We start from the raw sequence: 27454 nt of genomic DNA on the forward strand, positions 1-27454 counted from the left end.
ACACACATACAGCTATACAGATACACACATACAGCTATACAGATACACACATACAGCTAGACATATACACACATACAGCCAGACATATACACACACAGCTAGACATATACACACATACAGCCAGACATATACACACACAGCTAGACATATACACACACAGCTAGACATATACACACATACAGCTAAACAGATACACACATACAGCTAGACAGATACACACATACAGCTAGACAGATACACACATACAGCTAGACATATACACACATACAGCCAGACATATACACACATACAGCCAGACATATACACACATACAGCCAGACATATACACACATACAGCTAGACAGATACACACATACAGCTAGACACACACATACAGCTAGACATATACACACATACAGCTAGACATATACACACATACAGCTACACAGATACACACATACAGCTAGACAGATACACACATACAGCTAGACATATACACACATACAGCCAGACATATACACACACAGCTAGACATATACACACACAGCTAGACATATACACACACAGCTAGACATATACACACACACAGCTAAACAGATACACACATACAGCTAGACAGATACACACATACAGCTAGACATATACACGCATACAGCCAGACATATACACACATACAGCCAGACATATACACACATACAGCTAGACAGATACACACATACAGCTAGACATATACACACATACAGCTAGACATCTACACACATACAGCCAGACATATACACACATACAGCTAGACAGATACACACATACAGCTAGACAGATACACACATACAGCTAGACAGATACACACATACAGCTAGACATATACACACATACAGCCAGACATATACACACATACAGCTAAACATATACACACATACAGCTAGACAGATACACACATACAGCCAGACATCTAAACACATACAGCCAGACATATACACACATACAGCTAGACAGATACACACATACAGCCAGACATATACACACATACAGCTAGACAGATACACACATACAGCTAGACATATACACACATACAGCTAGACATATACACACATACAGCTAGACATCTACACACATACAGCTAGACATATACACACACATACAGCTAGACATATACACACATACAGCTAGACATCTACACACATACAGCTAGACAGATACACACATACAGCTAGACATCTAAACACATACAGCTAGACATCTACACACACATACAGCTAGACATATACACACATACAGCTAGACATAGACACACATACAGCTAGACATATACACACATACAGCTAGACATATACACACATACAGCTAGACATATACACACATACAGCTAGACATCTACACACATACAGCTAGACATATACACACACATACAGCTAGACATATACACACATACAGCTAGACATCTACACACATTCAGCTAGACAGATACACACATACAGCTAGACATCTACACACATACAGATAGACATATACACACATACAGCTAGACAGATACACACATACAGCTAGACAGATACACACATACAGCTTGACAGATACACACATACAGCTTGACAGATACACACATACATCCAGACATATACACATATACAGCTAGACAGATACACACATACAGCTAGACAGATACACACATACAGTTAGACATATACACACATACAGCCAGACATATACACACATACAGCTAGACAGATACACACATACAGCTTGACAGATACCCACATACAGCCAGACATATACACACATACAGCTAGACATATACACACATACAGCTAGACATATACACACATACAGCTAGACATATACACACACATACAGCTAGACATATACACACATACAGCTAGACATCTACACACATTCAGCTAGACAGATACACACATACAGCTAGACATCTACACACATACAGATAGACATATACACACATACAGCTAGACAGATACACACATACAGCTAGACAGATACACACATACAGCTTGACAGATACACACATACAGCTTGACAGATACACACATACATCCAGACATATACACATATACAGCTAGACAGATACACACATACAGCTAGACAGATACACACATACAGTTAGACATATACACACATACAGCCAGACATATACACACATACAGCTAGACAGATACACACATACAGCTTAACAGATACACACATACAGCCAGACATATACACACATACAGCTAGACATCTACACACATTCAGCTAGACATATACATACATACAGCTAGACAGATACACACATACAGCTAGACATATACACACATACAGCTAGGCATATACACACATACAGCCAGACAGATACACAGTAGTAATTCTGTATTGTGTCCTGTGTGTAGATGTGCTGCGTTTTGACAACACCTACAGCGTGCTGCAGTCGAAGAAGATCAGCTACACTGTCAATGTTCTACTGCCAGACGGACAGACACAGAGCCCTAGGAGTGTCAGAGGGGATGGACGGCTGGAGTAACACACACACACAACACACACACACACACACACACACACACACCTACTGACAGACAGACACAGAGCCCTAGGAGTATCAGAGGGGATGGACGGCTGGAGTAACACACACACACACACACACAAACACACACACACACACACACACACCTACTGACAGACAGACACAGAGCCCTGGGAGTATCAGAGGGGATGGACGGCTGGAGTAACACACACACACAACACACACACACACCTACTGACAGACAGACACAGAGCCCTAGGAGTGTCAGAGGGGATGGACGTCTGGAGTAACACACACACACAACACACACACACACACACCTACTGACAGACAGACACAGAGCCCTAGGAGTATCAGAGGGGATGGACGGCTGGAGTAACACACACACACAACACACACACACACCTACTGACAGACAGACACAGAGCCCTAGGAGTATCAGAGGGGATGGACGGCTGGAGTAACACACACACACAACACAAAAACACACACACACACACACACCTACTGACAGACAGACACAGAGCCCTAGGAGTATCAGAGGGGATGGACGGCTGGAGTAACACACACACACACACACACACACACACACACACACACACACACACCTACTGACAGACAGACACAGAGCCCTGGGAGTATCAGAGGGGATGGACGGCTGGAGTAACACACACACACAACACACACACACACCTACTGACAGACAGACACAGAGCCCTAGGAGTGTCAGAGGGGATGGACGTCTGGAGTAACACACACACACAACACACACACACACACACCTACTGACAGACAGACACAGAGCCCTAGGAGTATCAGAGGGGATGGACGGCTGGAGTAACACACACACACAACACACACACACACCTACTGACAGACAGACACAGAGCCCTAGGAGTATCAGAGGGGATGGACGGCTGGAGTAACACACACACACAACACACACACACACACACCTACTGACAGACAGACACAGAGCCCTGGGAGTATCAGAGGGGATGGACGGCTGGAGTTACACACACACACAACACACACACACCTACTGACAGACAGACACAGAGCCCTAGGAGAGAGGGCCCAGACATCTAGCATCACAGACATGCCCACACACAAACACACGAATATGAGATCTGGGGTAGTGAAGATAGCAATGTAGAGTATACAGTTTAAACACCACTGTTCTCAGTTATGAGCATTAGCTATTATGACAGGACATTTTCCAATGCTTTTCTAGAAAAAAGCATCTGTACAAACATTTTGTACAAGAGTCACGTTAGGTTTGAGTTAGGACTATATGTCTTTGTTTTATAGTATTGTGTGAATGGAATAGCGACCGTTTTCAGCACAGAAAAGACACTTTGTTATATAGGCTACATTAGTTCAATATAAAAAGACAAACGGTGCATGTGGAAGGAATGAAGGAATGATTATGAAGTGGAGCAATGAATATAGTTTAGTGTTTTCACTGACGATGCCTCTCATTAACAGTTTCATTAACAATTGTATTAATTGACAGCCGATAGATAGGCTACATATCTTTATAGGTTGTTTTACTATTATAGCAACCCTAAAGAGATGATTTTTACACAATGTTAAGATTAAGATGCACTCATTGTCAATGGGTGGTTTTAATAGATCAGTCATTCTAGAATCGCTATCTCTCATAATCGTCAAATATTTATTTTCAAAATGCAAGTTGAATCCTGAAAATGTTTAAGATGTTTCTTGATCAGAATTATATTCATAATATTCAAATGTTGTAGTATCATGAAATTTTAAATGTTCTTGTACCATGATTCTTTTTTTGAAGAATAAATGTTATTTGACTGCGCTATTGTAAAAGCGCTGCCCAATCAGGGATATTCCGTTTTTGTCCACTAGATGGCAATATCAGATCGCATAAAAACTGTCATTGGATTAAACACAACCGTGATTTCTACAGTATTGTTACGTAGCTCTAGGTCACGGAAAAATCAGAGGATTTTTTAAAATCATAGATTAACAGAGAATTAAGTCATATCTACCTCACTAGGCTACTACACGGTGACATTTAAAACTGGTAGGCACAAATTGAATAGCCTAAAGCATAGGTTTATTTTTTTTTATAAAACATTAGATTATTTCAATCATTACGCTAGCCTTTTAGCCTAAATTGTTTTATTATTCATATTTTAGTCTGTTTAAAAATGCACGTGGAGCATAAACTTTAACACGTTTTGTTGTTGATGTTTGTTGATGTCATTGTTGTCCACCCTTTGTTTTTGACCCATCCATCCCTTAAGAGATTGAGAGACTATCAGCTCATAGTCACATCTACCAGTGACCACCTGCGGTGAGTTGCATCAGTAACACTGACTGCAACTGTCTCAGTGACGCGAATGACCATTGACTATCCATCTGCTTTGCCACTGAGCACAGACGTTACCACATCATGCACATCTTTGGTTTGGTTGAGTGGTCTTCAACCCTGAATCCAATCTAAAAAACAACAACTTTTAGACAGGGTCTTTTGGTTGAAACTTAAATTGAACTGAGACCCACTGTTGCCCACACTGCGATGCCTGGCCGCCAGAGCCAGAGAGATGCGGGTGAGACACATAGATGCAGTGTGCCGACCCTTTACATAACAGCTGGGTCTTTGACTGTCTATAAACCGCAGGATTCACTCTGCCACATTGCCTTGGTCCTTTATGGCAAAATGTGATGATGTAATTTAATTAGGGATAATCTGCCTTGGGCTGATATCAAGACGCAAGATATGGATCATTGATTAGGCACAATGTTATGATATTCTATCTTGTAGACCTTTTGAGGTGACAATAAAGCCTATGTATGGGCTATAAACAATCATAACGGTGAGCCTAATAAATGATAAGATACAGAATGAAATTAGCAAACACTAAAATTGCTCAGTCCAAAATGTGTGTACACTATAGGTCTACATAATTAGTCTGGCTAACACGAACTTCAAGTACATACACTATATATAAAAGTATGGGGACACCCCTTCAACTATTTCAGCCACACCCGTTGTTGACAATGTAATCTCCATAGACAAACATTGGCAGTAGAATGTTAAGAACAAATTCTTATTGACAATGCCTTACTAAAGAGCTCAGTGAGACTGTCATAGGATGCCACCTTTCCAACAAGTCAGTTCGTCAAATTTCTGCCCTGCTAGAGCTGCCCCGGTCAGTTCTGTTATTGTGAAGTGGGAACACTGGTTCAGCCACGACGTAGCCACACAAGCTCACAGAACGGACCGTCAAGTGCTGAAGCGTGTAGCACGTAAAAATCGTCTGTCCTTGGTTGCAACTCTCACTATCGAGTTCCAAACTGCCCCTGGAAGCAACATCAGCACAATAACTGTTTGTTGGGAGCTTCATGAAATGGGTTTCCATGGCTGAGCAGCTGCACACAAGCCTAAGATCACCATGCTCAATGGCAAGCGTCGGCTGGAGGGGTGTAAAGCTTGCCGCCATTGGACTCTGGAGCAGTGAAAACGTCTTCTCTGGAGTGATGAATCACGATTTACCATCTGGCAGTCCGATGGACGAATCTGGTTTTGGCAGATGCCAGGAGAACAACACCTGCTTCAATGCATTGTGCCAACTGTAAAGTTTGGTGGAGGAGGAATAATGGTCTGGGGCTATTTTTCATAGTCTGGGCTAGGCCCCTTAGTTCCAGTGCAGGGAAATCTTAACGCAACATCATACAATGATATTCTAGACGATTCTGTGCTTCCACCTTTGTGGCAACAGTTTGGGGAAGACCCTTTCCTGTTTCAGCATGACAATACCCCTGTGCACAAAGCGAGGTCCATACAGAAATGGTTTGTCGAGATTGGTGTTGAATAACTTGACTAGACTGCACAGAGCCTTGACCTCAACCCCATCGAACAGCTTTGGGATGAATTGTTATGCCGACTACAAGCCATGTCTAACCGCCCAACATCAGTGCCCAACCTCACTAATGCTCTTGTGGCTGAATGGAAGCAAGTCCCCGCAGCAATGTTCCAACATCAAGTGGAAAGCCTTCCCAGAAGAGCGGAGGCTGTTATAGCAGCAAAGGGGGGACAAACTCCATATTAATTCCCATAATTTTGGAATGAGATATTCGCCGAGCAGGTGTCCACATACTTTTGGTCATGTAGTGAACATACAGTAAGTGTACATAGCTTTGCATGCATCAAAGCGAAGGTTGTGTGCGACGTCATTGACTGTGTCATTGACTGACAGATTGCTATAACATATAATGTGGTTAGCTAATACTTAAAATACCTATCCAGGCATTGTAAGATCTTGCATTGGTCAGCAACGCCTGGGAAGAGGACGCGCCCAATAGCATTCATGCTTGCCAGATTCTACCATTCACACGCACGGCGTGCGACATGAGAAAACTGTAGCGCAGTCCAGCGTGAACGTGCAGCTCAGAACATTGCCCCGATCATAGCCCAGTGACAATCACTGAGGTATACAGTGACTTCAGAAAGTATTCACACCCATTTTGTTGTGTTACAGCCTGAATTTAAAATGGATTACATTGAGATTTAGTGACACTGGCCTACACATAATACCCCATAATGTCAAAGTAGAATTATGTTTTTCAATTATTTATTTTTTTACAAATTAATACAAAATTAAAAGCTGCAATGTCTCAGGGAGATTTTCCAATGCCTCACAAAGAAGGGCACTGATTGGTAAATGTGTAAAAAAATTTTACATTGAACATTATTTTGAGCAAATTATTCTTTACACTATGGCTGGTGTATCAATACACCCAGTAAATACAAAGATACAAGGGTACTTGTACGGAAAAATAAATAAATAAATGTATGAAATGTATGCATTCACTACTGTAAGTTGCTCTGGATAAGAGCGTCTGCTAAATGACTAAAATGTAAAAAAAATTTAATGTACTTCCTAACTCAGTTGCCGGAGAGGGATTTCACCATGAGGCCAATGGTGACTTTAAAACAGTTACACACTTTAATGGCGGTGATAGGAGAAAACTGAGGATGGATCAACAACATTGTAGTTACTCCGCATTACTAACTTAAATGACAGAGTGAAAAGAAAGAAGCCTGTACAGAATAAAAATATTCCAAAACATTCATCCTTTTGGCAATAAAGTAACAATTTTAAATAATGACAAATAAATGTACAAAGCTTTTTGTTTGGGGCAAATCCAACACACACACCGAGTACCACTCTTCATATTTTCAAGCATGGTGGTGATTGCATCAGGTTATGGGTATGCTTATCATTGGCAAGGACTAGGGATTTTTGGGGGATAAAAAGCAATGGAGTATAACTAAGCACAGGCAAAGTAAGTCCTAGAGGAAAATCTGGTTCAGTCTGCTTTCCAACAGACACTGGAAGACAAATTCTCCTTTCAGCAGGACAATAACCTAAAACACAAGGCCAAATATACACTGAAGTTGCATACCAAGACGACATTGAATGTTCCTGTGTGGCCTAGTTACAGCTTTGACTTGGCTGTCTAGCAATGATGGCTGTCTAGCAATGATCAACAACCAACTTTACAGATCTTGAAGAATTAAAAAAGAATAATGTGCAAATATTGTACAATCCAGACATGCAAAGCTCTTAAAGACTAACCCAGAAAGACTCACAGCTGTAATCACTGCCAAAGGTGTGACTCAGGGGTGTGAATACTTATGTAAATGTGATATTTCTGTATGTCATTTTCAATACATTTGATCAAAATGATAAAAACATGTTTTCACTTTATGTGTAGATGGGTGTGAGAGAAAAATCAATTTAATCAATTTTCAATTTCGGCTGTAACACAACAAAATGTGGAACAAGTCAAGGGGTGGGGAGGATGGTTCATAATAATGGCTGGAACGGAGTCAATGGAATAGCATCAATTCCACTCCAGCCATTACCACGAGCCCGTCCTCCCAAATGAAGGTGCCACCAACCTCCTGTGCTGAACCCCAACAGTATGTTACAGACGTGTGCGTGTGTATGGTATACCTGCCGTGTCCGATAGGCGGTGCTTTAGGGTTATTATGGTAATAGGAGCGGGGCTGGAGGGAGATGAGTAGTGACGTCAGCACCCAGGTCGCCAGTACAGTGAAACAAACATGGCGACAGAATGGAGCGGGCAGCAAGGCTACGTTCTGACTCTAATCGTTTTCCTTTGGAGTGCAGTGGGGGGACGCACCGAGACAGCCACTTCGAGTGTCAGCAACAGCGGGAGCCAGGTGCTCGGTATGCGGCTGGAGAGGAGCGACAAACCGGCCTCGACCACTGACGATGGGGTCATCCAGGTAACGGAGGAGAGCACAGTGCAGCTCCGGTTCTACGGTGTGCAGCTCAACTCGGGCACCTGGGCTCAGATACGGTTCACAGAACGAGGGGATGGGAGCGAGGATGGGGGAAACAATAACATCATTGACGACACACCTAACAGCACTTGTGTTGATTTCACAAAAGACTTCAGCATCGCAAACTACATGAACATCAGTAGCCGGGGGACCACGGGGGTACTGAGCATAAACATTAAGCCGCTTCGTAAGAGCGAGCCGCACAAGGAGTACGGGCTGTGCATCAGGAGTTTGGCTGATGGTAGGTGGGCTCTGCTCGGGGATAGCGACGGGAGACTGCGGGTGGTGGAGGGGGAGAAAACTCTCCTCCCCCTGTGGTTCCAGATCATCCTCATCTGCTGTCTGTTGGTGCTGTCTGGCATGTTCAGCGGGCTGAACCTGGGGCTCATGGCTCTGGACCCGATGGAGCTCCGTATAGTCCAGAGTTGTGGCTCAGAGAAGGAGAAGAAATACGCCAGCAAAATTGAGCCCATCCGCAGCAAGGGGAACTACCTTCTCTGTTCTCTGTTGCTTGGCAACGTCTTGGTCAATACTACACTCACCATCCTCCTGGACGACCTGATAGGCTCTGGGCTGGGCGCTGTGGTCGCCTCCACAGTGGGTATTGTGATTTTCGGTGAGATCGTCCCCCAGGCGCTGTGTTCTCGCCACGGGCTGGCGGTGGGCGCCAACACCATCCAGGTGACCAAGTTCTTCATGTTGCTCACCTTCCCCCTCTCCTTCCCCGTCAGCAAGCTCCTAGACGTGCTCCTAGGCCAGGAGATCGGCACTGTGTATAACCGCGAGAAGCTGGTGGAGATGCTCAGGGTGACGGAACCGTACAACGACCTGGTCAAAGAGGAGCTCAACATGATCCAAGGAGCTCTGGAACTCCGGAATAAGACGGTGGAGAGCGTGATGACTCCTCTGGCCCACTGCTTCATGATCCAGAATGACGCGGTCCTCGACTTCAACACCATGTCAGAGATCATGGAGAGCGGCTACACGCGCATCCCCGTGTTCGACGACGAGCGCTCCAACATCGTGGACATCCTGTATGTGAAGGACCTGGCGTTCGTGGACCCTGACGACTGCACCACCCTGAAGACCATCACCAAGTTCTACAACCACCCGGTCCACTTTGTGTTCCACGACACACGGCTGGACTCCATGCTGGAGGAGTTCAAGAAAGGTGTGTATATCTGGAGGGACGGGGGAAGCATGTGTCATACATCACCATATTTACATAAATGGTTGATGTATGGAAAAGTATTTATAATGCATCCGTCACTTCCCATAATCAATACACTCTCACACACACACACACACACACACACACACACACACACACACACTGACATAGATGTGCCCCTGGCTGTATTGATGTGTGTATCGATGAGTGGAATATCTCAACCCAGTTGTCATGGCAGGGAACAAATGTGACACATCACAATCTAGGGGTCATCAACTCTGTCTCTGGATAGCTTCAGGGAATAGGCTTTTGTTCTAGACCTGCACTATTCACACCTGGTTGAATCAGCTGTGTTAGTGCTGGCCTGGAGCTGAAGTCTGTACCTATAACTCTCCAGGAACTCTGCCATAATTAGTTCTGGGTCCATTCTGTTGTCATTTATATAGTAGAGCCACACGGGGAGAGCATTGGGCTAGGACTGCTATCGTCACTCAGTCGTAGGGCTGCTATCGTCACTCAGTCGTAGGGCTGCTATCGTCACTCAGTCGTAGGACTGCTATCGTCACTCAGTCGTAGGGCTGCTATCGTCACTCAGTCGTAGGGCTGCTATCGTCACTCAGTCGTAGGGCTGCTATCGTCACTCAGTCGTAGGGCTGCTATCGTCACTCAGTCGTAGGGCTGCTATCGTCACTCAGTCGTAGGGCTGCTATCGTCACTCAGTCGTAGGGCTGCTATCGTCACTCAGTCGTAGGGCTGCTATCGTCACTCAGTCGTAGGGCCGCTATCGTCACTCAGTCGTAGGGCCGCTATCGTCACTCAGTCGTAGGGCCGCTATCGTCACTCAGTCGTAGGGCCGCTATCGTCACTCAGTCGTAGGGCCGCTATCGTCACTCAGTCGTAGGGCCGCTATCGTCACTCAGTCGTAGGGCCGCTATCGTCACTCAGTCGTAGGGCCGCTATCGTCACTCAGTCGTAGGGCCGCTATCGTCACTCAGTCGTAGGGCCGCTATCGTCACTCAGTCGTAGGGCCGCTATCGTCACTCAGTCGTAGGGCCGCTATCGTCACTCAGTCGTAGGGCTATCCAGGGGCTAGGCTAGCTAGGCTGTTGTAACGCTTCACTCAAAAGTTGTAACGCATGTTATCAACATCAAGTCATTTGATGTTGCATGCTCATTACACAACCTAGGTGGCTAACTATATGCCTAGCCAGTTAGCTGACCCAAACTACAGTTTGTATCATTGTGTGTGTGTGAAGAATGACAATGTCACCAGCTGTCATAACTGTTTATTTAAATATATATATATATATATAGATATAGATATAGATATAGAGATAGATAGATAGCTAGCTAGCTAGCCTAGGCCTTATTGTGAAGAGGGTCCTAGTGAAGCATCACTGCAGTTGTTATCCAGCACCATCAGAACACACCATAGTGAGCAGAACTGACTAGATGACCTTCGATGGTCTCATTTCTGTGCTCAGAACAGGGATGTAGCCTGGAATCCAAACCGTTATGTACTGCAAATGGTGCATATCAGTTTGAATTCCAGGCTAGGGATGGACAGCTCTGGTCCTGGAGGGCCACTGTTTCTGCTTGTTTACATCCTCAAAGTTTAATCAGAGGCTCGTTCAGACTTGGGATACCAGTTGTGTGTTCTCTCTGGGTGACCAGTGGGTTTACTGGACCAGTTGGGAACAGCTGAACTGTCAGTCTGGAGCTGGGGTCTCGGCTGTAGAGCAAGCTGCTGCTGCCACAGTGCCTGTCCTGCAGACACACAGGATGTGCAGGCTTTTGTTCCATCCCTACATTACACACGAGTAAGGTTGGGAACAAGGTATGGGTGAGGTTTAAGGGTTAGTTGTTGAAGAAGCCTTGTATCTGTGGTTAGACAGCATGGTGACCTAGTGGAGGGATAGTGACAGGTCAGTACTGATCTTCACACCACACAGACAGTCAGAGATCAAAGATGGACGACACTGACTCAGCCTAACAACCACGCATTCAGATCATCGCTGTGGCTAGAATCACCGTGTGACCTCACTCTTCTGACCCACTGGTGTCTCTCTACTCTTTTTTTATTGGCTGGATTGTGACAGTGTGTGAGATGTCAGCCGTGTTGTCAGTGGGAAGGTATACAGTACAGTATATGTGTGTTGGGTTTGGTTGACTCTGATGTTTGTGTGTGTGTTAGGTTGACTGACTCAGCCAATCAATTCCCACTGTGTGTTCGCTGTCCCTTTAAGTGCAGGCTGAAAATACAATAGGGTATATCACACTCAATATTATACATGTGACAGAGCTTGTAAAATACACAGAACAGTGTGTTCCCAACACCTGAGAGGATAAGAGCGGAGAGGAGGATAAGAGCGGAGAGGAGGATAAGAGCAGAGAGGAGGATAAGAGAAGGGGAGGAGGATAAGAGAAGGGGAGGAGGATAAGAGAAGGGGAGGAGGATAAGAGCGGAGAGGAGGATAAGAGCGGAGAGGAGGATAAGAGCGGAGAGGAGGATAAGAGCGGAGAGGAGGATAAGAGCGGGTAGGAGGATAAGAGCGGAGAGGAGGAGGATAAGAGTGAGGAGGAGGATAAGAGAAGGGGAGGAGGATAAGAGCGGAGAGGAGGATAAGAGAAGGGGAGGAGGATAAGAGCGAGGAGGAGGATAAGAGCGGAGAGGAGGATAAGAGAAGGGGAGGAGGATAAGAGAGGAGGATAAGAGAAGGGGAGGAGGATAAGAGCGGAGAGGAGGATAAGAGAAGGGGATGAGGATAAGAGCGGAGATGAGGATAAGAGCGGAGATGAGGTGAAGAGCGGGGAGGAGGATAAGAGCGAGGAGGAGGATAAGAGAGGAGGATAAGAGAAGGGGATGAGGATAAGAGCGGGGAGGAGGATAAGAGAGGAGGAATAGTAAACCAGGAGAATGAGTGGATTACCCCTTTCTGTCTCTCTCTATCCCCATCCCCCTTTCTTGTATGGACTTCGAGCTTAATGAGAGGAGGACTGGGGGAAGAACCACAGATCAGAACAGACTCGGGAGGGGGAGGAGTGATGTTATGTGACTTACTATATACAGTACACTTAAGTAGGTTACCCCCAGTACCCTAACACCCAGGAACCAGGAATAGTCTCTCCTCTCAATCTTCAGATATTTCACAACACCATTGACTCCAGCTGATTGACTGACTGACTACAGTACTGACTGACTGACTACAGGACTGACTGACTGATTGTCCACAGTACTGACTGACTGACTGACTGATTGACCCCAGTCCTGACTGACTGACTGATTGACCCCAGTCCTGACTGACTGACTGATTGACCCCAGTCCTGACTGACTGACTGATTGACCCCAGTACTGACTGACTGACTGATTGACCCCAGTACTGATTGACCCCAGTACTGACTGACTGACTGACCCCAGTACTGACTGACTGACCCCAGTCCTGACTGATTGACTGACTGACTGATTGACCCCAGTACTGACTGACTGATTGTCCACAGTACTGACTGACTGATTGACCCCAGTACTGACTGACTGATTGACCCCAGTACTGACTGACTGACTGACCCCAGTACTGACTGACTGACTGATCCCTGTACTGACTGACCCCAGTACTGACTGACTGACTGATTGACCCCAGTACTGACTGATTGACCCCAGTACTGACTGATTGACCCCAGTACTGACTGACCCCAGTACTGACTGACCCCAGTACCGACTGACTGATTGACCCCAGTACTGACTGACTGACTGACCCCAGTCCTGACTCATTGACCCCAGTCCTGACTGACTGACTGACCCCAGTCCTGACTGACTGACTGACCCCAGTCCTGACTGACTGATTGACCCCAGTCCTGACTGACTGATTGACCCCAGTCCTGACTGACTGATTGACCCCAGTCCTGACTGACTGACTGACTGATTGACCCCAGTACTGACTGACTGATTGACCCCAGTACTGACTGACCCCAGTACTGACTGACTGATTGACCCCAGTACTGACTGACTGATTGTCCACAGTACTGACTGACTGACTGACCCCAGTACTGACTGACCCCAGGACTGACTGACTGACCCCAGGACTGACTGACTGACCCCAGGACTGACTGACTGACCCCAGGACTGACTGACTGACTGACCCCAGGACTGACTGACTGATTGTCCACAGTACTGACTGACTGTCCACAGTACTGACTGACTGATTGTCCACAGTACTGACTGACTGATTGTCCACAGTACTGACTGACTGATTGACCACAGTACTGACTGACTGATTGACCCCAGTCCTGACTGACTGACTGATTGACCCCAGTCCTGACTGACTGACTGATTGACCTCAGTCCGGACTGACTGACTGATTGACCTCATTCGGACTGACTGACTGATTGACCCCAGTCCTGACTGATTGATTGACCCCAGTACTGACTGACTGATTGACCCCAGTACTGACTGACTGACTGATTGCCCACATTACTGACTGACTGACTGACCCCAGTACTGACTGACTGACTGACCCCAGTACTGACTGACTGACTGACTGTCCACAGTACTGACTGACTGACTGTCCACAGTACTGACTGACTGACTGTCCACAGTACTGACTGACTGACTGTCCACAGTACTGACTGACTGACTGTCCACAGTACTGACTGACTGACCCCAGTCCTGACTGACTGACTGATTGACCCCAGTACTGACTGACTGATTGACCCCAGTACTGACTGACCCCAGTACTGACTGACTGATTGTCCACAGTACTGACTGACTGATTGTCCACAGTACTGACTGACTGACTGTCCACAGTACTGACTGACTGATTGACCCCAGTACTGATTGACTGATTGACCCCAGTACTGACTGACTGACTGACCCCAGGACTGACTGACTGACTGACTGACTGACCCCAGTACTGACTGACTGACTGTCCACAGTACTGACTGACTGACTGACTGTCCACAGTACTGACTGACTGACTGTCCACAGTACTGACTGACTGACTGTCCACAGTACTGACTGACTGACCCCAGTCCTGACTGACTGACTGATTGACCCCAGTACTGACTGACTGATTGACCCCAGTACTGACTGACCCCAGTACTGACTGACTGATTGTCCACAGTACTGACTGACTGACTGTCCACAGTACTGACTGACTGACTGTCCACAGTACTGACTGACTGATTGACCCCAGTACTGATTGACTGATTGACCCCAGTACTGACTGACTGACCCCAGGACTGACTGACTGATTGACCCCAGTACTGACTGACCCCAGTACTGACTGACTCCAGTACTTACTGACTGACTCCAGTACTGACTGACTGACTGATTGACCCCAGTACTGACTGACTGATTGACCCCAGTACTGACTGACCCCAGGACTGATTGACTGACTGACCCCAGGACTGATTGACTGACTGACCCCCGTACTGACTGACTGACTGACTGACCCCAGTCCTGACTGACTGATTGACCCCAGTACTGACTGACTGATTGACCCCAGTACTGACTGACTGACTGACTGATTGACCCCAGTACTGACTGACTGATTGACCCCAGTACTGACTGACTGACTGTCCACAGTACTGACTGACTGACTGTCCACAGTACTGACTGACTGATTGACCCCAGTACTGATTGACTGATTGACCCCAGTACTGACTGACTGACCCCAGGACTGACTGACTGATTGACCCCAGTACTGACTGACCCCAGTACTGACTGACTCCAGTACTTACTGACTGACTCCAGTACTGACTGACTGACTGATTGACCCCAGTACTGACTGACTGATTGACCCCAGTACTGACTGACCCCAGGACTGATTGACTGACTGACCCCAGGACTGATTGACTGACTGACCCCCGTACTGACTGACTGACTGACTGACCCCAGTCCTGACTGACTGATTGACCCCAGTACTGACTGACTGATTGACCCCAGTACTGACTGACTGACTGACTGATTGACCCCAGTACTGACTGACTGATTGACCCCAGTACTGACTGACCCCAGTACCGACTGACTGATTGACCCCAGTACTGACTGACTGACTGATTGTCCACAGTACTGACTGACTGACTGACCCCAGTACTGACTGACTGACTGATCCCTGTACTGACTGACTGACCCCAGTACTAACTGACTGACTGATTGACCCCCAGTACTGACTGATTGACCCCAGTCCTGACTGACTGACTGATTGACCCCAGTACTGACTGACCCCAGTACTGACTGACCCCAGTACCGACTGACTGATTGACCCCAGTACTGACTGACTGACCCCAGTCCTGACTGACTGACTGACCCCAGTCCTGACTGACTGACTGACTGATTGACCCCAGTACTGACTGACTGATTGACCCCAGTACTGACTGACCCCAGTACTGACTGACTGATTGACCCCAGTACTGACTGACTGATTGTCCACAGTACTGACTGACTGACCCCAGTACTGACTGACCCCAGTACTGACTGACCCCAGGACTGACTGACCCCAGGACTGACTGACTGATTGACCCCAGGACTGACTGACTGATTGACCCCAGTACTGACTGACTGATTGACCCCAGTCCTGACTGACTGATTGACCCCAGTCCCGACTGACTGAATGACCCCAGTACTGACTGATTGACCTCAGTACTGACTGACTGACTGATTGACCTCAGTACTGACTGACTGACTGATTGACCTCAGTCCCAACTGACTGACTGATTGACCCCAGTCCTGACTGATTGACCCCAGTCCTGACTGACTGATTGACCCCAGTCCTGACTGACTGATTGACCCCAGTCCTGACTGACTGACCCCAGTCCTGACTGACTGACTGACCCCAGTACTGACTGACTGACTGACCCCAGTACTGACTGACTGACCCCAGTACTGACTGACTGACTGTCCACAGTACTGACTGACTGACCCCAGTCCTGACTGACTGACTGACTGACCCCAGTACTGATTGACTGACTGATTGACCCCAGTACTGACTGACTGATTGACCCCAGTACTGACTGACCCCAGTACTGACTGACTGACTGACTGATTGACCCCAGTACTGACTGACTGACTGTCCACAGTACTGACTGACTGATTGACCCCAGTTCTGATTGACCCCAGTACTGACTGACTGACTGACCCCAGTACTGACTGACTGACTGACTGATTGACCCCAGTACTGACTGACTGATTGACCCCAGTACTGACTGACCCCAGTACTGATTGACTGACTGACCCCAGGACTGATTGACTGACTGACCCCCGTACTGACTGACTGACTGTCCACAGTACTGACTGATTGATTGTCCACAGTACTGACTGATTGATTGTCCACAGTACTGACTGACTCACTGTCCACAGTACTGATTGACTGACTGTCCACAGTACTGATTGACTGACTGACCACAGTACTGACTGACTGACCCCAGTACTGACTGACTGACTGACCCCAGGACTGATTGACTGACTGACCACAGTACTGACTGACTGACTGACCCCAGTACTGACTGATCTTGGTCTCGTCACAGTCTCACTCGGAAACACTAGGTCTGGGTATTTTCTGCTTCTTGGTGTTGTGGGTTCTAGCCTTGACTGTCTCTGGTGTTCACCCTTCTAGGTAAATCTCACCTGGCCATCGTTCAGAAAGTCAACAGCGAGGGGGAGGGGGATCCCTTCTACGAGGTGCTGGGATTGGTCACCTTGGAGGATGTCATCGAGGAGATCATCAAATCAGAGATACTGGACGAGTCCGACCTTTATAGTGAGTCAACATCAACCAACCCTGATTTAAACTACACATGGACAATGGATCAGTCCAGAGTCAATTTACTTATTCTGTAGTGAACTGGAGTGTAATGAGTTAAATTATGGATGGAAATTGGTTTTGTTTCCAACCCTGTTCTAAGACATCTGATTCTACGAAGCAGCTTCTCCTCAGGACCTTGACTAACTGAATCGTGTGTTCAAGTGTAGGGCTGGAGCAAAAGCCTACCTATCAGCTCTTCAGGAGGAGTTGTGTTGTATTGAAACAGAGGCAGCGTTGCAGTTTCCCAACACACATCGCCTTCAGAATGCCAACCCCTTCGCCAATTTCATACTCCCATCTCCCGTCTATCACTGTGTCCCATCTCATTTCAGGATTGTCAACAGAAAAATACATAAAGAGAATGAAGCTCCCATACTCCTAAACATTTTTTTTTGTGGATAGTGAATTCACTCATGGTAAACATGACTGTTGTCATTTTCCCTCTATCCTCTCTTCCTATTTTCTCTCTATCCTCGCTTTCTCTCTCCTTCTCTACTCTCTCCCTACTCTCCTTTCTCTCTCTACTTTCTCTCTCCTTTCTCTACTTTCTCTCTCCTTTCTCTACTTTCTCTCTACTCTCTCCCTACTCTCTACTTTCTCTCTCTACTTTCTCTCTCCTTTCTCTACTTTCTCTCTCTACTCTCTCTCTCTCTCTCGACTCTCTCTCGGCTCTCTCTCTCTCTCTCGGCTCTCTCTCTCTCTCTCTCTCTCGGCTCTCTACTTTCTCTCTCTCTACTCTCTCTCTCTACTCTTTCTCTACACTCTACTTTCTCTTTCTCGACTCTTTCTCTCTCTACTTTCTTTCTCTCTCCTCTCTCCAGCTGACAATAGGAACAGAAAGAAGGTGGACCCTAACAAGAGAATGCGTGACTTCTCTGCTTTTAAGCACACAGAGAACGAGTGCAGGGTGAAGATCTCTCCTCAACTGATGCTGGCTGCTCATCGCTTCCTGGCTACAGGTGAGTTGACTATCACCTGACAGGAAGTACCATACCATGGTATTATAGTTAACAACTTAACACAGGTCAACCAGATGGCATTCCAGTGGAGATTTGTCGGTTACACTTGACTTAAAGCCTGAAGGTATAACGCTTTAACTTGTTATAAGCGTTTATGAGACTTTATAATGTCATTAAAAAAAGGAATCTCTATATCAACAAAATTGTTGGTATTTAGTCAGGATGATGTTGGGTCATACATCCTCATAACAAGTCTTACAGTGTATAACTGCATCCTGTTCATGTGTTCTACAGCCTTTAGTGTGACTGATTTGTCTAAATTGATGGTAGAATCTGGAAGTGATGTCTGGGTGTGTGTCTGTGCCCAACAGAGGTGAGTCTGTTCAGTCCCAGTCAGGTCACTGAGAAGGTCTTACTGAGGATTCTGAGGCACCCTGACGTCATCCAGGAGATCAAGTTCAACGACAGCGACAAGCGCTCTGCTCTGCACTACATCTACGAGAGAGGCAAACCTGTCGACTACTTCATACTCATTCTGCAGGTACACAGTACATGCACACGTGCAGTCACACACGTAGTCCAACACCAATGCAATATCTATCCTCATCTTCTAGGTAGACGGCTCACTCACAGCTTTAAACACACAGACTGGATTAAGGTGAACAGTGTGATTCCTGTGGTGTGACTAAGCACTTGAGCACAATGTATATATGGGTGGGTGTGAAGCTTGCTGGGGGGCAGACCTGCCCTTCACTAATTGATCCCTCTTATGTAAGGAGAGACTGAGGGGGGAAGGGAAGAGAAAGGGAGAAGAGGGGAGCAAGGAAGGGTGGAGATGGAGAGTAGAGAAGACATGACTAGAGTCAGGTGGAAAGGTGAAGGAAGGAGAGGAGACAATGGGTCGAAGAGAGCGAGGATTGGAAAGGGGAGGAAAATGGAATGATAATTCAAGAGGGGAGAGGACAGGCCAAGTGTTTCTGCTCCCACTGCCAGTGAATTAGCATAAACTAATCCCTCCCCTGTTCTCCTCTCCTCCCCTGTTCTCCTCTCTCCTCCCCTGTTCTCCTCTCCCCTCCCCTGTTCTCCTCTCCCCTCCCCTGTTCTCCTCTCCCCTCCCCTGTTCTCCTCTCCCTCCCCTGTTCTCCTCTCCCCTCCCCTGTTCTCCTCCCCTCCCCTGTTCTCCTCTCCTCCCCTGTTCTCCTCTCCCCTCCCCTGTTCTCCTCCCCTCCCCTGTTCTCCTCTCCTCCCCTGTTCTCCTCTCCCCTCCCCTGTTCTCCTCTCCTCCTGTTCTCCTCTCCCCTCCCCTGTTCTCCTCTCCCCTCCCCTGTTCTCCTCCCCTCCCCTGTTCTCCTCTCCTCCCCTGTTCTCCTCTCCTCCCCTGTTCTCCTCTCCTCCCCTGTTCTCCTCTCCCCTCCCCTGTTCTCCTCTCCTCCCCTGTTCTCCTCTCCTCCCCTGTTCTCCTCTCCTCCCCTGTTCTCCTCTCCTCCCCTGTTCTCCTCTCCTCCCCTGCACCAAGATATGAGAGAGAGGGGGGGGGGGGTTCACACACAAGTAACCCAACCACTCCAGTGTCCCTGCACATTGTAAATATGGTATTGGCACTGACCCTGGATCTGACCCAGTATGTAGCTACTGAACCTGGATCTGACCCTGTATGTAACTACTGACCCTGGATCTGACCCTGGATCTGACTACTGACCCTGGATCTGACCCAGTATGTAGCTGCTGACCCTGGAGACGCTTACACTGACACACACACACAGCGAGAGAGGGGGAGACGCTGACACACACAGCGAGAGAGGGGGAGACGCTGACACACAGCGAGAGAGGGGGAGACGCTGACACACACAGCGAGAGAGGGGGAGACGCTGACACACACAGCGAGAGAGGGGGAGACGCTGACACACACAGCGAGAGAGGGCGAGGCTCACAGCTACTCACAGTCACTTTAGTGTCATTCTCATTAACACAAGAATCACATCCCTGCTTAAGTTGGCACTGTGCTATATCAGGCAGACACACACACACACACACACACATTAGTCCACCCTGACTGCAGACCGATAAAGCCTTCTGTGTATGCCAAGCCCACAGACACACACACACTGCCCCACAGAGCACATCACTAAATCACAGCCTGGATTACCTCTCCCTTAGTGGCAGTCAGGCCAAGGTTACCCATCCCCCTGCTGGGGGGATTACCCAGATCACCCTGGGGCAGAGATCAGGGCGATGACTCTTGGTTTTCCCATCAGTCACTTCATCACGCCTGTCAGTGTGGGAGGTTTGGGTCTCTTTTCTGAGCAAGGTCAAAGCACTACAAGTGTACATACCATAGCCTACCACAATCCACTCAAAGACAATACATCAACACACACTTACCTAGGCTTTGCCCTCAGAACCCAATCCCCCTATGTGTGTGTGATACTCTGTTGTTGACACACAAGGTGACACTGTGCAGATACACTGATGGCAACATGAGCACAGCTGCTCTGGTACCACCATTCAGGAAGGTGTGTGTGTGTGTAGGGGGGGGTCATCTCCAGGAGGTCTTTGGGATCACTGTACAACTTGTTCTTCCTGACTAAAACTATGACAAAAACAAGATGAGATGCCCTTGGAAAAAACCATACCCATTACAAATGACTTTTCATTTTAGTCAATGAAAATGTGACGAGGCGACAATTCCACATGAGACTAATGGACAGCTCATTTGACACGAAGCTCCCTTTTCATTTCATGCAGAATATTTCATGCAATCCTCTCGTTGGCAGAATTGACTTGTTTCAGTTGCACAGTCTGATTGAGCTGTTCCTGGCTCTCCTGCACAGTTCCCCGGAGGTCACTTCAGTCACTCGTCAATCTTTTGAACTGATGCGAAGCCGGGAGCCTTCACTTCTAACTAACCTCAGCTAGAAACAATGTTTACTCTCTCTCTTACTGTCCTGGAGGATATTTTAGCTTTGATCACACCAGAAGCTCTATTTTGTCATGTGTTCTGTTATTCATTCATCTGTATTGCCTCTCCAGCGAAGCAGTCCGCTAATGCGAGTTGCAGTTTCTTTTTTTCCTATGGGAAAAACCATAGCTATACTAGTACAGTAATACTTCTGGGATTTCTGGAAATGCTTACCCCCCCTTAACAGGTATGATGGGAAGAAAATCTGAATTGTAAATTGTTTAACCTGTAGCCAAGGCTTTATAGCCTATGTGGTTAATTGTGGCTGGTGTTGTTTACAATCTGCCACAATATCAATGTTTCCAGCTAATTTATACGAGGCCAAGTTGGACAAGACCATGTGAACGTGATGGAAGTGTGAGGGTGCCTAAATATTCATTATTTAATAGAAGAAAACAAATGCGCTGACTATTATCTGACTAAAATGTCTGTGACTAAAACTAGACTAAAATTGTCCTGAGTTTTAATCGACTGATAATAACTAAAACTAATGAAGGATGAAATGACTCAAATGTGACTAAGACTAAAAGGTATTTAAAGACTAAAACTAATAGCTGCCAAAATGAACCCTGATTGGGGTGTGTTGATCCAGGGTGTGTTGACATGAAACCCTCAGGGTGGGTGTGTGACACAGCATGCACACCTGCACTTTGATATAATATTGATGAGATTGCCAGGGTTTTCTTTCACCCTGTTAGGAGAGCTCTCTCAAAGAAACGTAGCAGATAGATCAGACATCACTCTCGCAGTACAAATAGAATAATAACAATCCATAATTATCATGTTATAATAATCCCATAAATCCATAATCCTGGGCAGAAATCCTATCATCAGATGCTCAGCCTTAACTTGACAGTGTAAATCATGCATGGAATATCAATGGTTAGGGTTCTGGCCTTTATGGGTCGATCAGTGATCAAACAACACCAGTGAAACTGTAGACACTGTGTGTGTGTTCATGTGTATGACATGAAGGTAGGTATCCTCACACTGATGAATGGACGTTTTACTGCACATACTCCAGGTGTACTCATCAGTGTATGGGTACTTATCTTTATGTAATTAGGTCACTGGGTGTGTGTACGTCACTGGGCGTTACTGTGTGCGTTACTGTGTGCGTTACTGTGGGCGTTACTGTGGGCGTTACTGTGGGCGTTACTGTGGGCGTTACTGTGGGCGTTACTGTGGGCGTTACTGTGTGCGTTACTGTGTGTTCCTCAGGGCCGAGTGGAGGTGGAGGCTGGAAACGAGAACATGAAGTTTGAGACAGGACCCTTCTCCTACTATGGAGTCATGGCACTTAGCACAGCGTCACTGGGTGAGCACACACACACACACACACACACACACACGTACTGTATACAGTATATGATCAGACAAAAGACAAGCAATGCACAAAGACAAACACAAAGCCTCTCTCTCTCTAACTTTCTCTAACTTTCTCTGTCATACACACTGGCAGGAACACAAACAATCACCTTGGTTCAGTCAGACAGTATTTCTATCCTGTTTTTCTAGTGTGGTTGTTATATTTCTGAAACACCAGCTTCACTGACCAACATCCATAAATGTTCAACTCCTACACACACACACACACACACACACACACACACACACCAGAGTAGATAGTGCTGCTACTCAGCTCACAATGAGGCGTTTGTGTTGGAAAAACTCACAATGAGGCGTGTGTGTTGGAAAAACTCACAATGAGGCGTGTGTGTTGGAAAAACTCACAATGAGGCGTGTGTGTTGGAAAAACTCACAATGAGGCGTGTGTGTTGGAAAACTCACAATGAGGCGTGTGTGTTGGAAAAACTCACAATGAGGCGTGTGTGTTGGAAAAACTCACAATGAGGCGTGTGTGTTGGAAAAACTCACAATGAGGCGTGTGTGTTGGAAAAACTCACAATGAGGCGTGTGTGTTGGAAAAACTCACAATGAGGCGTGTGTGTTGGAAAAACTCACAATGAGGCGTGTGTGTTGGCAGGAGGGGTGGACGACTCATAATAATATTCAGATCTGTGCGAATGGAATTGTATCAAACACCTGGAAACCATGGAAACCATACCACTGATCCCGCTCTAGTCATTACCACCAGCCCATTCTGCCACCAGCCCCCTGTGGTGTGTGTGTGTGTAATGTCTTAGGAGATCCAACAGAAGACAGAAATGTGATCTACAGATGACGTATTAAACAGGTAGAAGGAAACACACACCTGTGTCACCCTTAAAGGAGGGGAAGGTGTTTATATGCCAGTGACTGGGATGTGTGTGTGTGTGTGTGTGAGAGAGAGAGAGAGAGAGAGAGGGCTTAGTTGGCAGGAAGGTGATGATGCCACAGGGCTGGAATTGTGATACCAACTATGGGTAGTATTGGGACCTTTCAGGTGACTCACACTCCCTGATACAGAGAGCGGTGTTTAGTCCCACGTGAGCTGGAGTTGTTGAAATGTGTCTCTGAAACCAGATCTCTTTAGAAACACTGCTGCCACCTAGTGGTCAGATACCAGTATGACCAGCAGCCTCCCTTAAAGATTTGACAATATAATCAGTGTGCTGAGAGTCATAAAATGGAATTAAGTTAGGCTTTCTATGCTGTCAGTAGTGTAACTAGTCCTGTAGATGGCGCTACACATTCAGACATAAGCAGAGTAGGTTCTGGTTGTCGAAAGCCTTTTAAAGTTAAACCCAAATATGACCAATACAGGACAAACGGGTTCTTTTCTCTCTCTCCCCTGTCTTCCTTTCTCTTCTCTCTCTCCATCTGTCTCTGTCTAATATCTCTCTGTAATAGTGTTGTCTGTGTATGATGTGTATGCATGTGCTATATGCTCTGTACTGTACTGCTGCCTACATGTCAAACTGTGTCCAACTCACATCTGTGTCTGATGTCACTCAGTTAAGCCCCTACCATTGGTCTGTCTGCCTCCAATCTGACCTTTGAAAATGACGAGTCACTCAGGGCGAATCTGATATTGCACCCTAACCCCAATGTAGTGCACTAATTTAGGCCAAAGCCCTATGTGGCTAACCCTGGCCAAAAGTAGTGCACTATAGTAGGGAATAGGGTGCCATTTTAGACACAGACTCAATGTATTGTTCACTAAATGTATATGATGTATAGAGGTGATCATGTCAAAGTGCTCTGTGAAGGAGAAAGGTTTGTGTGTCTTCAGGTCAGTCTGGGCGAGAGAGGCAGATTTAAGTCCTACAGTGCTGTTACTGCCTACCGATGAGTAAACGAGAGCGTCTCTCTCTCTCCCCCTTCTGCCCACCCCTCTCTCAGCCGTCACTCCCCCTCTCTCCCCCTCAATGGCGTCCCCCCCTCCACGACGCCTCTCTCTTAAGAGATTCTCTCTGTTCTCTCGCTTCCCAGGTAAAGAACCAACTACCCTAAGGGGAGGGGTAACATGGGGGAGGGGAGAGGGGTCACTTTATATGCCAAAATCACATTTAAGTTTCCCTCCCATCATCCTCTTCTTCAGAGCCCTGCTCCAGCAAGTACAACCTGATAGACAAACAGCGTGGAGATCCACTAGAATATCCATACCTTACATACAGTGGAAGTACAACCTGATAGACAAACAGCGTGGAGATCCACTAGAATATCCATACCTTACATACAGTGGAAGTACAACCTGATAGACAAACAGCGTGGAGATCCACTAGAATATCCATACCTTACATACAGTGGAAGTACAACCTGATAGACAAACAGCGTGGAGATCCACTAGAATATCCATACCTTACATACAGTGGAAGTACAACCTGATAGACAAACAGCGTGGAGATCCACTAGAATATCCATACCTTACATACAGTGGAAGTACAACCTGATAGACAAACAGCGTGGAGATCCACTAGAATATCCATACCTTACATACAGTGGAAGTACAACCTGATAGACAAACAGCGTGGAGATCCACTAGAATATCCATACCTTACATACAGTGGAAGTACAACCTGATAGACAAACAGCGTGGAGATCCACTAGAATATCCATACCTTACATACAGTGGAAGTACAACCTGATAGACAAACAGCGTGGAGATCCACTAGAATATCCATACCTTACATACAGTGGAAGTACAACCTGATAGACAAACAGCGTGGAGATCCACTAGAATATCCATACCTTACATACAGTGGAAGTACAACCTGATAGACAAACAGCGTGGAGATCCACTAGAATATCCATACCTTACATACAGTGGAAGTACAACCTGATAGACAAACAGCGTGGAGATCCACTAGAATATCCATACCTTACATACAGTGGAAGTACAACCTGATAGACAAACAGCGTGGAGATCCACTAGAATATCCATACCTTACATACAGTGGAAGTACAACCTGATAGACAAACAGCGTGGAGATCCACTAGAATATCCATACCTTACATACAGTGGAAGTACAACCTGATAGACAAACAGCGTGGAGATCCACTAGAATATCCATACCTTACATACAGTGGAAGTACAACCTGATAGACAAACAGCGTGGAGATCCACTAGAATATCCATACCTTACATACAGTGGAAGTACAACCTGATAGACAAACAGCGTGGAGATCCACTAGAATATCCATACCTTACATACAGTGGAAGTACAACCTGATAGACAAACAGCGTGGAGATCCACTAGAATATCCATACCTTACATACAGTGGAAGTACAACCTGATAGACAAACAGCGTGGAGATCCACTAGAATATCCATACCTTACATACAGTGGAAGTACAACCTGATAGACAAACAGCGTGGAGATCCACTAGAATATCCATACCTTACATACAGTGGAAGTACAACCTGATAGACAAACAGCGTGGAGATCCACTAGAATATCCATACCTTACATACAGTGGAAGTACAACCTGATAGACAAACAGCGTGGAGATCCACTAGAATATCCATACCTTACATACAGTGGAAGTACAACCTGATAGACAAACAGCGTGGAGATCCACTAGAATATCCATACCTTACATACAGTGGAAGTACAACCTGATAGACAAACAGCGTGGAGATCCACTAGAATATCCATACCTTACATACAGTGGAAGTACAACCTGATAGACAAACAGCGTGGAGATCCACTAGAATATCCATACCTTACATACAGTGGAAGTACAACCTGATAGACAAACAGCGTGGAGATCCACTAGAATATCCATACCTTACATACAGTGGAAGTACAACCTGATAGACAAACAGCGTGGAGATCCACTAGAATATCCATACCTTACATACAGTGGAAGTACAACCTGATAGACAAACAGCGTGGAGATCCACTAGAATATCCATACCTTACATACAGTGGAAGTACAACCTGATAGACAAACAGCGTGGAGGGCATTACGGAGGAAGTGTGGAAGGTAGGGCAGTAGGGAGGAAGTGTGGAAGACAGGGCAGTAGGGAGGAAGTGTGGAAGACAGGGCAGTAGGGAGGAAGTGTGGAAGGTAGGACAGTAGGGAGGAAGTGTGGAAGGTAGGGCAGTAGGAAGGAAGTGTGGAAGGATACTGCAGTAGGGAAGAAGTGTGGAAGGTAGGGCAGTAGGGAAGAAGTGTGGAAGGTAGGGCAGTAGGGAAGAAGTATGGAAGGTAGGGCAGTAGGGAGGAAGTATGGAAGGTAGGGCAGTAGGGAGGAAGTATGGAAGGTAGGGCAGTAGGGAGGAAGTGTGGAAGGTAGGGCAGTAGGGAGGAAGTGTGGAAGGTAGGGCAGT

At 46.5% G+C, this 27454-nt stretch overlaps 2 protein-coding genes across 2 annotated transcripts in view; both read left to right on the forward strand.

Annotated features, from left to right (window-relative positions):
• Window positions 1-4344, forward strand: part of LOC106569318 (SEC14-like protein 2) — a 28082-nt gene extending 23738 nt beyond the window's left edge. The window contains exon 12 of the mRNA XM_014140551.2: window positions 2361-4344. Within this exon, the coding sequence (XP_013996026.1) occupies window positions 2361-2491 (131 nt within the window). The 3' untranslated portion in view covers window positions 2492-4344. The remainder of the gene's footprint in view (window positions 1-2360) is intronic.
• A 4104-nt stretch (window positions 4345-8448) lies between these two features.
• LOC106569151 (metal transporter CNNM4) lies at window positions 8449-27077 on the forward strand. Its single transcript, XM_014140190.2, has 6 exons — window positions 8449-10017; window positions 17628-17771; window positions 18638-18775; window positions 19147-19316; window positions 22956-23052; window positions 25020-27077. Exons 1-6 carry the CDS (start codon window positions 8604-8606, stop codon window positions 25373-25375), a joined length of 2319 nt encoding a protein of 772 aa, XP_013995665.2. The 5' UTR covers window positions 8449-8603; the 3' UTR covers window positions 25376-27077.
• Window positions 27078-27454: the final 377 nt, after the last annotated feature.

The sequence above is a fragment of the Salmo salar genome, chromosome ssa01 (genome assembly GCF_905237065.1).
Source record: "Salmo salar chromosome ssa01, Ssal_v3.1, whole genome shotgun sequence".
Classification (NCBI taxonomy): domain Eukaryota; kingdom Metazoa; phylum Chordata; class Actinopteri; order Salmoniformes; family Salmonidae; genus Salmo; species Salmo salar.

Bases quoted from the DNA above. Each gene is read 5' to 3' on its own strand.
- LOC106569151 (XM_014140190.2), top strand. From the start codon at position 8,604: ATGGCGACAGAATGGAGCGGGCAGCAAGGCTACGTTCTGACTCTAATC. The intron at 18,776-19,146 runs GTGAGTTGACTA...TGTGCCCAACAG, and splicing joins TCATCGCTTCCTGGCTACAG to AGGTGAGTCTGTTCAGTCCC. The intron at 23,053-25,019 runs GTGAGCACACAC...CCCCTCTCTCAG, and splicing joins ACTTAGCACAGCGTCACTGG to CCGTCACTCCCCCTCTCTCC.